Here is a 12,851-nt window from a genome sequence, read left to right as displayed (position 1 = left end):
AAATGGGAGCAGAAATATACAGGGGAAAGGAAAGCAGAAGCTGGTAATTTATGCTCATCAAAGCTGTAGTGCAGAGGTGTTGGTGGTGAAAACACTTTGAGGTGAGCTTAAAAATACAAATAAGAAATGGCAATCAAATCTGGCATCTACTGTACAAAAGCCATATGGATGGGAAAGACAGAGGGGGCTTTGATAAGGCCACCAGCTTCAATTAGTGGTAAATATAAACTGATGATTCCGTTGAGCTTAAATAAAACAACTCTTCAAGGTCATCTTGTGTTCTGTGTAAGTGAAGTAGTGCAGTTTCTGCTTACCTGTCAGATTATTCTCCTGGTCCTGGTCCACGCGCTTTTGCTCCATTTCTACCACTCGTCTCTGAATGCCTCTGTAGCTGATGTCACTGAAGTCCTGCATGTTCTTCTTCACACGTTCTGTAATGGGGTCAGTGACTACAGGTGTGAAAGTACCTTTGTTCTTCTCAAAGTCTTCATGGTATTTCACCTGTCGTGGGAAACAAAATGTCAGTCCTGTTTGTTTCCTGCCAGTATCAAGTGAATTCCTTGCAGAGGGCCAATGCCCTCCTGAAGAGCTGCTGTCACCAAGGTAAAACTGGTCTGTTACTGATAAATATGTATTGTTCCCAAAAAGGCAACCCTGTTGCATCTCAGGAACAAAGTCTTTAAGTAACAAGATGTACAGAGAAGTGCTCTTACTGTAGAGATGTGTTTCTGTGTCTCCCGCACGCGCCGCATTTCAGGGGTGTCCAGAACATAAGCAGCTTTGCCTTGCACCTGTTTTCGGAAGCTGTCGGAGTAAAGGACCTGCAGCCAGAAAAAGGAAGAGAGTACGAGGTAAAAGGTGGGGAGAATACAAGAGGGAGGGAAAGAAAGAAAGGAATAAGAAGAGAGGGAGAGGAAGGAAAGGGAGAGGGGAAGAGAGGAAGGAAAGGGGGGGAGGGAGGGAGGGAGGGAGGGAAGAAAGGGAAGAAAAGAGGGAGGAAAGGTGGGGGGGAGGGAGGGAAGGAAGGAAGGGAAGAAGAGAGGGAGGAAAGGTGGGGAGGGAGGGAAAGGAAGGAAGGAAGGAAGGGAAGAAGAGAGGGAGGGAAGGAAGGAAGGAAGGGAAGAAGAGAGGGAGGAAAGGTGGGGAGGGAGGGAGGAAAGGAAGGAAGGGAAGAAGAGAGGGAAGAAAGGTGGGGGGGAGGGAAGGAAGGGAAGAAGAGAGGGAGGAAAGGTGGGGGGGAGGAAAGGAAGGAAGGGAAGAAGAGAGGGAGGAAAGGTGGAGGGAGGGAGGGAAGGAAGGAAGGGAAGAAGAGAGGGAGGAAAGGTGGGAGGGAGGGAAAGAAGGAAGAAAGGGAAGAAGAGAGGGAGGAAAGGTGGGGGGGAGGGAAGGAAGGAAGGGAAGAAGAGAGGGAGGAAAGGTGGGGAGGGAGGGAAAGAAGGAAGGAAGGGAAGAAGAGAGGGAGGGAAGGAAGGAAGGAAGGGAAGAAGAGAGGGAGGAAAGGTGGGGAGGGAGGGAGGAAAGGAAGGAAGGGAAGAAGAGAGGGAAGAAAGGTGGGGGGGAGGGAAGGAAGGGAAGAAGAGAGGGAGGAAAGGTGGGGGGGAGGGAAGGAAGGAAGGGAAGAAGAGAGGGAGGAAAGGTGGGGAGGGAGGGAAGGAAGGAAGGAAGGGAAGAAGAGAGGGAGGAAAGGTGGGGAGGGAGGGAGGGAAGGAAGGAAGGGAAGAAGAGAGGGAGGAAAGGTGGGGAGAGAGGGAAGGAAGGAAGGAAGGGAAGAGAGGGAGGAAAGGTGGGGAGGGAGGGAAAGAAGGAAGGAAGGGAAGAAGAGAGGGAGGAAAGGTGGGGGGGAGGGAGGGAGGGAAGAAAGGGAAGAAAAGAGGGAGGAAAGGTGGGGGGGAGGGAGGGAAGGAAGGAAGGGAAGAAGAGAGGGAGGAAAGGTGGGGAGGGAGGGAAAGAAGAGAGGGAGGAAAGGCTAAACACTGCCACTCCCGTAACCATAAAGGAATGCCCAAAGTGGAGGGGTGCTGTTTGTAACATCCTGAAGCACTTACCGAGCTGATGTTTTCCTGGTTGCGCTTGGCTCTCTCCATCTCAGGGGTCATCGGGGTTGGGGTGCCTTTTGCCAGCTGTTCTTTGTACAACACCTAGAGTACACAACGTGCGTACAAGTCAGAGCAGCTCACCCAGCAGCTCATTCTGCTGGTGCTGTTATTGGGTAAGCATACTCAGCACTGCAGGGACAGAAAAGATCTTGGGAAATAAATAAAGCTGCTAAGAAGTTATTTGCTTGAGCGAAAGCAAGAAAAGGGGAAAATAAATAGGCAAAAACATGGAACAGAGAGAGAGAATGGGGCTGAATTAGAGGTGGATTTTCTTCACAAGGGTTATTTTTAATCTTAGGCAGGTATCTTCCTCTTTCAGTACCGAGCTGATTTGTTCCTGGGTGCGTCTGACTCGCTCCATCTCAGGAGTGACCGGCGTGGGGGTCGCCTTCCCTAAGCCTTCCTTGTACACAACCTACAGACCACAAAGCAACGTCACAAGTGTACAGATCACAACTGGCGTGGCTGGTTTTAGAATGAACACCATTTGTTATGAAGGGAAAAAATTAAGTGAGGAAAAAATATTAAAAAGTTAAGTGATGAAAAATAGAGATTTACTATAATTTGACATGATAAGTTTCTACATCCGAGGGGAAAAATTAGAGGGTTAAATGAAAACCAGGCAACTTGAGTCATTCAAAAAGAGAACATCTCTCTCTTAGCCCCTTCACATCTCGTGGACAATACCGAGCTAATCTGTTCTTGATTGCGTTTCACTCTCTCCATCTCAGGAGTGAGAGGGGTGGGGGTTGCTCGCCCCAAGTTCTCTTTGTACAACACCTGTGGGATACAGAACACGCATCCGGCATCTCACAAAAAAGCAAGAACATTCAAAAGGATTCGAACACGGGGAATTATGTAGTTATCAGAGTTCAAATCAGTAGTGGCAGATTACAGATCACCGCAAAAAGCCAAACATCCAGAGCTAGTGGGAGGGGTAAGGAAAATAAACTGAAAAAGAGAAGCTTGTTACAACTGTTTGTTTGGGTTAAACTGAAGGGCTCTATCCAGCTACAGCTGCGACCTTGGCTCCACAGGCTCAAGGAAGCCACCAGGGACCCCAAGAACTAAGGACTGTTCTATCGACCCTGCTGGTCAAGATCCAGGCCAAGGAGAGGATCCTCTCTGCGCCCAAACCCTGACTGCTGGTGTCCTACCTAAAAACATCCCTGTGCAACCAGGTGGGATTCTGGTTAAGGTCGCCTCAAGCAATGCAACTCAGGTGGGGTTTTCCCAGTGTTTGGGTTGGGGTTTTCCCCCACTGAATTCAAATACCCCTGCAAGGACAACAACAGCTTACAGACGCAGCACAGAGAGATGGAGCTGGGGGTCACTTCTCCCAGGGGACAGCAGTGTGCTGGTGTTGGCTGGATAGAGCCCAAGTGAGACAAACTGAGCTGCAGAGAGCTCCTAAGTTCTCGGATCAGAATGTTAACACTAAAGCCAAGTTTATTTTAGAAAGGGAAAGATTAACTGGCAGAAACAAATCTATTTTTTACATTAAAATCAGTGTTCAGTACGTAGTTAGAATGTTACTTGATTAAGATTACTATAGAGACAAAGGGGAAAAAATATCTATTTGTAAGGTACCGAGCTAATGATTTCTTGATTGCGTTTGACTCTCTCCATCTCTGGAGTGATTGGTGTTGGGGTCACTTTCCCCACATTTTCTTTGTACAAGACCTATAGGATACAAGGGAGTATCCAAACATCATTAAGAACGTACTTCCAGCAGCACAGAAACCACAAACAACCACATACAGTAACAGCTTCTGGTTATTATGCTTCTAAGGGGTTAGATGTAGGGCCACTGTGATTCCTGAAAGAAGCAACGGGAGAAGCTTTGCCATTAATCCATTATCAACTGTGTGTAAAAGCAAGATCATGACAAGAAACAGTTAAATTGCAAAGAAACAATGGCCTTAAAAAATAATAAATCAGAGGGCAAACCATTCTAGTTAAATCCTGCTTCAGATACTGTTAAACAGGGGAGGAGAAATCACAACTCGTTTGCAAGCACAAACTGGGGGTGCTCATGCTACCTGACAGGGGTGTTTCTTTTTCTTTTTTTAAGAGTTAGGAAGCAGAGATAAGTAAAACTGCTACTGTGTGTTACAGACATCAGGTCTTTAGGAATTGGTTTCCTGTCGAGTACCGAGCTAATGATCTCTTGATTGCGTTTGACTCTCTCCATCTCAGGAGTCACAGGGGTTGGGGTGGCTTTCCCTATGTTCTCCTTATATAACACCTATGAGACATAAGAAAGGAGCCAACAGTAAACAAACAGCTCTCTGTAGACAAACACAAAGGCATCTTTTCCTTGTACTTATTATCACAGGGCCAAGGTATTACAGATAAATTTCAAGGTACACAGCAATCTTTTAGTAGAGAAGTAGGGCCTGGCATACGGTGATGACTCAATAGACAAGTAAGTACTGCAAATGAGACTACAAAACACTGTGCTGACGATGTTATGGAGATTTAAATTATTATAAAGTGCATCAGCACTGCAGAGAACATAAAGGAACTGTTTGTTATAAGATTTTAGGATTAGGGGCGTTAAAATAAGCCTTAAAACCAATCCAACTGCACCACGTTAACACAGTCAATGTAAACCACAGTAAGCCACGGTAAGAAGTGATGGCTTATTAAAATGGCTTTAGAGCCAGGGTCAGCATCATTTTCCAGTGTCACAACGTCCACTCATTAAAACGGTTAAGTTGTTTGTTTCAGTCGAGTTACAGGAGATGTTTTGTCTTGGCAAAGTACCGAGCTACAGATCTCTTGGTTGCGTTTGACCCTCTCCATCTCTGGAGTGATGGGGGTGGGGGTCCCCATCCCCACGCTCTCTTTGTACAACACCTGCACAGCAACAAGAAGCATCCAAAGAAATCAGAGCGCAGAAATCATCACATCCCACACAAAGCCAAATATCTGAGTCCTGTGGATAGTATCATCTGCTCTCTCGTGCCCTACAAGCTGCCCTGAAGGCTTGGATTATAGGGTCTGATGGCAAACGTGTCCATGCCTTTATCTTACAGGTACAACAAACCCAATCCAGAAGCTGTCACCATAACACAGAGCAAATGCACCTCTGTGGTGGAGGGGAGGTTCTAGACAGCCTTCAGAGCCTGCTGGAATCCTCCTGATTCCATAACAAGAGCACTACAGTGGGAAAGCAGTTACAAAAAACAAACCCCCAAGAACACAACACACACAAGTATATATTAAAAGGAAGTTGAAACAGGGAGCAAAATGGTTAAGGGTATTTAGAGTCATGTAAATAATTACACAGGTGAAGAAGTGAACGTAAGTAGCACTGCAAAATACAGTGAAAGAGAAAGGAGGAATTTTTAACTTGATTAAACTGATTACGTGGAAGGAAGGAGAGGAGCCATTCCGTTTTTAATAAAGATTAAAGCTCAGTTCATGGGGAGTTAAGGAACACATCTCTCCCCCCACAAAGTACCGAGCTGATGTGCTCTTGATTGCGTTTCACTCTCTCAACTTCAGGAGTGACAGGTATTGGGATCCCTGTCCCCAGCTCCTCTTTGTACAAGACCTGTGGGTAACACGGCTATGTTAAAACACCAAAAGGAACGGGCAAACAACAGCAGCACGCAGCTTAATGGGAAAAGAGACCAAGCGTTATTCAAAGCTGCCCTGAGCCAAAGCCTGGATGAAAAATTAAAACCTTCCTCGTAACGATGACATACTTTGCAAAGAGTTCGCTTCTCTGCACCTGTAAGAAAACCTCTCTGCAATAGTAGATGTAGACTTCCTAAAGGCAGAAGGCCACAAAGACAACCAAAAAAGGAACAAAGGAGTATGTTTCATTTACCCATCCCAAAAGCAGAGCACACACAGCAGGTTAAACCAGCTCCTATCAGAGCACCATGACACAGAGCTCATCCCCAGTGGCAGGGATCACACCATGAATAGTTCAGTTTTTAAAAGGGAAAGGAGATAAAATCAGGGGAAAACCCACACGAGATTACACTGAGGTGATTAACGAAAGGAAACAGTTGATATAATTTAAGAACAAAAATTGTTTAAAGGAGATCAGAGTCAAGAGAAAGGTGGGATCCAGAAGTTGTTATTATCATTACGATTGTGAGATCAAATCAGAGGAACAAGAATGATGTAAGTAATGATTACACAGGGAAAAAAACTCAAAGGGAAAAGGAAATTTCTTTTTAGATTGATTATAAGGGAAAAAGAAACTTTGGGTGTTAAAATTATTTAGAAGTCAGACGGGAGGTTTCTGCTTCTCAGACTACAGATACCGAGCTAACGTGTTCTTGGTTGCGTTTGGCTCTCTCAATCTCAGGAGTGACAGGGGTGGGGGTCCCCATCCCCACGTTCTCTTTGTACAACACCTGTGGACAACACAACCATGTGAAAATAAAGCAAGAGCAACAAGCAGACAACAGCAACACTGTTTGCTGAGACCAAGTGGAACACAGGAGAGGTGGTTTTCTGGGCTGCAAAACTGATGGATTCACGAAAAACCCGACAGAAATCAAAAGCCAGTGCTGCCCTGCCTTGCTTGCAACCTTGCTCTCCCTGTAGAACAGCCCAGTGCTGTGGCCTTGTGCCCAGCCCAACTGGCTCCAGCATGGCTGCAGGCCAGGGTGCCGCCACTGGGCAGCCATGGAAGAAACTTCTTTAAAGAAGATGTGAAGGTCAACACAAAAGGAACAAAGGAACAATTTTTGCTTCCTTCAACCCCCAACCATTAACGTCACCATCACCTATCAGGGCACTGAGCTCATCCCACAGTCTGCATCAGAGCAGAGACAGCTTTGTTTTAACACACAGCAAAATCAAACCAAGAACCAAGGATTGAAGCAATTAATGAAAGGAAAAGCGGAGAGTAAAGAAAACCAATCTTCAGAGTAAAAAATATAAATAAACAAAAACAGATTGGAACACAGAAATTAAAAGTTACTGTAATTAAGAGAACTAACCAAAACACTGGAATGAAAATAAATTGTGATAAGTAACCATTATGTAGGAAACAGCACCAAAACAAGGGGAATGGCACACAGCTTTTGGAGTCAGCTGATTACAGGGGAACAGGAGAAATCTGGGTGTTAAAAGTGTTTTTAACTGGATGAGAAGGGAATTTTCTTCTTTTCAAATGGACAGATACCGAGCTAACGTGTTCTTGGTTGCGTTTGGCTCTCTCAATCTCAGGAGTGACAGGGGTGGGGGTCCCCATCCCCACGTTCTCTTTGTACAACACCTGTGGACAATATGGCTGTGAGAAAAGAGCAGCAACAAGCAGACAACAGCAACACTGCTGGCTGAGAGACCAAGTGGAACACAAGAGAGGTGGTTTTCTGGGCTGCAAAACCGATGGATTCATGAAAAACCCCACAGAAATCAAAAACCAGTGCTGCCCTGCCTTGCTTTGCCTGTAACCTTGCTCTCCCTGTAGAACAGCCCAGTGCTGAGGCCTTGTGCCCAACCCAACTGGTTCCAGCATGGCTGCAGGCCTGGGTGCTGCCATTGGGCAGCCATGGTAGAAACTTCCTCAAAGAAGATGTGAAGGACAACACAAAAGGAACAAAGGAACAATTTTTGCTTCCTTCAACCCCCAACCATTAACGTCACCATCACCTATCAGGGCACTGAGCTCATCCCACAGTCTGCATCAGAGCAGAGACAGCTTTGTTTTAACACACAGCAAAATCAAACCAAGAACCAAGGATTGAAGCAATTAATGAAAGGAAAAGCAGAGAGTAAAGAAAACCAATCTTCAGAGTAAAAAATATAAATAAACAAAAACAGATTGGAACACAGAAATTAAAAGTTACTGTAATTAAGAGAACTAACCAAAACACTGGAATGAACATAAATTGTGATAAGTAACCATTATGTAGGAAACAGCACCAAAACAAGGCGAATGGCACACAGCTTTTGGAGTCAGCTGATTACAGGGGAACAGGAGAAATCTGGGTGTTAAAAGTGTTTTTAACTGGATGAGAAGGGAATTTTCTTCTTTTCAAATGGACAGATACCGAGCTAACGTGTTCTTGGTTGCGTTTGGCTCTCTCAATCTCAGGAGTGACAGGGGTGGGGGTCCCCATCCCCACGTTCTCTTTGTACAACACCTGTGGACAATATGGCTGTGAGAAAAGAGCAGCAACAAGCAGACAACAGCAACACTGCTGGCTGAGAGACCAAGTGGAACACAAGAGAGGTGGTTTTCTGGGCTGCAAACTGAAGGATTAATAAAAAACCCCACAGAAATCAAAAGCCAGTGCTGCCCTGCCTTGCTTGCAACCTTGCTCTCCCTGTAGAACGGCCCAGTGCTGAGGCCTTGTGCCCAACCCAACTGGTTCCAGCATGGCTGCAGGCCTGGGTGCTGCCATTGGGCAGCCATGGTAGAAACTTCCTCAAAGAAGATGTGAAGGTCAACACAAAAGGAACAAAGGAACAATTTTTGCTTCCTTCACCCCCAACCATTAACGTCACCATCACCTATCAGGGCACTGAGCTCATCCCACAGTCTGCATCAGAGCAGAGACAGCTTTGTTTTAGCACACAGCAAAATCAAACCAAGAACCAAGGATTGAAGCAATTAATGAAAGGAAAAGCAGAGAGTAAAGAAAACCAATCTTCAGAGTAAAAAATATAAATAAACAAAAACAGATTGGAACACAGAAATTAAAAGTTACTGTAATTAAGAGAACTAACCAAAACACTGGAATGAACATAAATTGTGATAAGTAACCATTATGTAGGAAACAGCACCAAAACAAGGGGAATGGCACACAGCTTTTGGAGTCAGCTGATTACAGGGGAACAGGAGAAATCTGGGTGTTAAAAGTGTTTTTAACTGGATGAGAAGGGAATTTTCTTCTTTTCAAATGGACAGATACCGAGCTAACGTGTTCTTGGTTGCGTTTGGCTCTCTCAATCTCAGGAGTGACAGGGGTGGGGGTCCCCATCCCCACGTTCTCTTTGTACAACACCTGTGGACAATATGGCTGTGAGAAAAGAGCAGCAACAAGCAGACAACAGCAACACTGCTGGCTGAGAGACCAAGTGGAACACAAGAGAAGTGGTTTTCTGGGCTGCAAAACTGATGGATTAACAAAAACCCCATAGGAAACAAAAACCAGCGCTGCCCTGCCTTGCTTTGCCTGTAACCTTGCTCTCCCTGTAGAACGGCCCAGTGCTGAGGCCTTGTGCCCAGCCCAACTGGCTCCAGCATGGCTGCAGGCCTGGGTGCTGCCATTGGGCAGCCATGGTAATGAACTCCTCAAGGAAGATGTGAAGGAAAATGCTAAAGAAACAAAGGAACAATTTTTGCTTCCTTCACCCCCAACCATTAACGTCACCATCACCTATCAGGGCACTGAGCTCATCCCACAGTCTGCATCAGAGCAGAGACAGCTTTGTTTTAGCACACAGCAAAACCAAACCAAGAACCAAGGATTGAAGCAATTAATGAAAAGCGGAGAGTAAAGAAAACCAATGTTCACAGCAAAAAAAAGTGTGGAAGACAGAATCTAAAAGTTACTGTAATTAAGAAAACAAACCAAAACATTGGAATAAATTGTGGTAAGTAACCATTATGCAGGAAACACCACCAAAACTGGGGGACACTGCTCTTGGCGTCTGCTGATTATTGGGAACGAGGGTAACTCTGGGTGTTAAAAGGGTATTAACTGGATGAGAAGGGAATTTTCTTCTTTTCAAATGGACAGATACCGAGCTAACGTGTTCTTGGTTGCGTTTGGCTCTCTCAATCTCAGGAGTGACAGGGGTGGGGGTCCCCATCCCCACGTTCTCTTTGTACAACACCTGTGGACAATATGGCTGTGAGAAAAGAGCAGCAACAAGCAGACAACAGCAACACTCTGCTGGCTGAGAGACCAAGTGGAACACAAGAGAGGTGGTTTTCTGGGCTGCAAAACCGATGGATTCATGAAAAACCCCACAGAAATCAAAAACCAGTGCTGCCCTGCCTTGCTTTGCCTGTAACCTTGCTCTCCCTGTAGAACAGCCCAGTGCTGAGGCCTTGTGCCCAGCCCAACTGGCTCCAGCATGGCTGCAGGCCTGGGAGCTGCCATTAACATCACCATCACCTATCAGGGCACTGAGCTCATCCCACAGTCTGCATCAGAGCAGAGACAGCTTTGTTTTAACACACAGCAAAATCAAACCAAGAACCAAGGATTGAAGCAATTAATGAAAGGAAAAGCAGAGAGTAAAGAAAACCAATCTTCACAGCAAAAAAAAATACAGAATTTAAAAGTTACCGTAATTAAGAGAACTAATCAAAACATAGGAATAAAAATGCAGTAAGTAAACATTACGCAGGGAATACCACCAAAACAAGGGGAATGGGACACTGCTTTTGGTGTCAGTTGATTACAGGTGAACAAGGGTAACTCTGGGAGTCAAAAGTGTTTTTAACTGGATGAGAAGGGAATTTTCTTCTTTTCAAATGGACAGATACCGAGCTAATGTGTTCTTGGTTGCGTTTGGCTCTCTCAATCTCAGGAGTGACAGGGGTGGGGGTCCCCATCCCCACGTTCTCTTTGTACACCACCTATATGGTAACAGAGCAGCGTAAAAAAGTATAAAACACAGAACGTATCTGAGGGATGCAGGGCAGCACAGTTAATTTGTATGGCCACTACGTCCACTAGCAAGAGGGAAAAATTAGGAATTGTAAATCAGGTAACAATTGTGATCAATCCTGGGGAATGCTTCCAAGCTTCTGAAAGGTCCTGGGGATGCTTTGACACAGCAATAAAGCATTAGAAGAATGGAAGTGAGCAAACAGAGGAAGCAGTAATTTTTAAGAAAATAAAAATCAGAAAAATAGAAGTTTTAAAGGATGGGAAGCATTAATTGTTACGATTATTAGAAAAACGTTTTAAAACTTTTGGATAAAAATATAAGAAAGACTGAATTTTAACAGCACAAAGGGAGCATCACTAAGTTAATTCCAGAGATCAGAACAATTGCAGGTGTTACAAAGTGCTTCTAAAATGAAGTTACAGGGAACATGTGTGGAATCAGGGAAGAGTACCGAGCTAAAGATCTCCTGGTTGCGTTTGACCCTCTCCATCTCAGGGGTCACAGGCACTGGGGTTCCAATTCCCAGCCCCTCTCTGTACAACACCTGTGTGGCAACAGGGAGGTAGGGTTTGTTTGGTTTGGTTTGTGGGGTGTTTGTAAGGAAAAAAAAACAGGAAAGGAGAAGGATGGGGCAAGGAGAGAGAGAGAGAGAGAGAGAGGAAAAGAAATTTAATACAGTGAAACCTGCAAGTATGACAAACACAGCTCTGTCACAGCCTTGTTCAAAAGCTAGCAGAAAAAAGCCAATAAAATAATCAGCTAATGGCTAACGTTTCTGCAGTTCTGCTTCCTTCCACAAGGAAGTCAATCTGCTTACTTAAACAAAAGATCTTAATGGTCAGCTTTCCCTCTAGGACTGCCCTCACAAGTATCAAAGAGAACAGCGATGATCACAGACGATTGAATGTAGCATCAAGTGTGACTACAGGGGCTTCTCTGAACTTTACTAGAAATGTCGTCAGCTCAGGTCTGAACTTTGCATCTATCATGTCAGAGTCAGAATCAGCCCTAAGTCACTGCAATTGAAATAGGAATAAACAAGAAAGCTGTGAAGTAGGGCACTTCAAACTGTGCATGGTGATTTGACTGGAGCGTGCCAGAAGCAGAAGTAATTCTGGATAGAAATGCATTGCCACAGTCATTTCCCCTTGTCTGTGCAATTTTCTCCATTATTCGTATTACAGTGATAAAAGTTTTCTCACACAGACCTGCAGGACACAAGAAAGCATCCAACAAGCAAAAACACGCAGACACACTCTGGCTTCATTAGTCTGCTTTGCTTCAGGAAGTGTTAAGAGTTCATTTTGTTTTAGCACTGCACCAGCATGGTGAGTCTGAAGAGCATTAGAAGGATCAGCTTTGCTATGGAGGAGTCACCCACACTGTCACTGTGTCAATGGGAAGAAGAAATAAGGCACTGATTAACTGATTTAAGTAAATGAGGGGTTGGATCTCACAGCTGGGATAATTTAATGGCAGTTATGCTAGACTGAGGGAAAAAAAATACAACGTAAGGATACTGGTAAGTTTTAGTGACTTGATTAAGGAAAGGGTTGTTCAAATTCACAACCAAATTGAAAGAGAAAATTAATATGGAGCAGTTAAAGGGATGGGATTTGCAGTCTCAGGGGTGGGGCTTGCTTTACTGGGCTATACCGAGCTAATGTTCTCCTGGTTGCGTTTGACTCTCTCCATCTCTGGAGTGACCGGGGTTGGGATGCCCATCCCTAAGCCCTCTTTGTATGACACCTATGAGGTACAAGAGAATTTGCAGACAAAAAAAACAACACCCAACCAACACAAGAACAAACGAAAACCAGCATTCAACATAGGCAAAACAATTACATCTCTCTATTCTGTGAGTTGTGTTTAGCGTTAGGGTCACTTTCTCATTAATTGCACGCTTGTTCTAGAGGTGAATATTAAGGAAGTGGCTGATTATTCTGTAAATATGGGTACATATCCCAGGAGATAAAGGGTTAAGATAAAACAAGCACGGAGAGGAACACCAGATTTATAAAGGTATTTCACAGCTTATAAAGGTTTTGGTTCTTAAAAAGAAACGCGTGTAAAGTTGTAAATCACTCCAAAAAGTTAAAGCACAAAAAAGGTGGAAGAATTGAGTTAAAAATATTGCCAGAGACAAGAAAG

At 44.6% G+C, this 12,851-nt stretch overlaps 1 protein-coding gene across 1 annotated transcript in view; it reads right to left on the bottom strand.

Moving 5' to 3' along the window:
- Positions 1-12,851, bottom strand: part of NEB (nebulin) — a gene marked incomplete at its 5' end in the record, with an annotated part of 124,401 nt that overhangs the window by 2,788 nt on the left and 108,762 nt on the right. The window contains 10 exons of the mRNA XM_079538983.1: positions 315-501; positions 714-821; positions 2,046-2,138; positions 2,419-2,511; positions 2,784-2,876; positions 3,687-3,779; positions 4,252-4,344; positions 4,866-4,958; positions 5,566-5,658; positions 6,383-6,475. Of these exons, the coding sequence (XP_079395109.1) occupies positions 315-501; positions 714-821; positions 2,046-2,138; positions 2,419-2,511; positions 2,784-2,876; positions 3,687-3,779; positions 4,252-4,344; positions 4,866-4,958; positions 5,566-5,658; positions 6,383-6,475 (1,039 nt within the window). The remainder of the gene's footprint in view (positions 1-314; positions 502-713; positions 822-2,045; positions 2,139-2,418; positions 2,512-2,783; positions 2,877-3,686; positions 3,780-4,251; positions 4,345-4,865; positions 4,959-5,565; positions 5,659-6,382; positions 6,476-12,851) is intronic.

Source organism: Tetrao urogallus, assembly GCF_951394365.1.
Source record: "Tetrao urogallus genome assembly, chromosome: 8".
Classification (NCBI taxonomy): Eukaryota; Metazoa; Chordata; class Aves; order Galliformes; family Phasianidae; genus Tetrao; species Tetrao urogallus.
The sequence above is the reverse complement of the archived record's forward strand: the minus strand, read 5'-3'. Positions and strand labels throughout refer to the sequence as shown.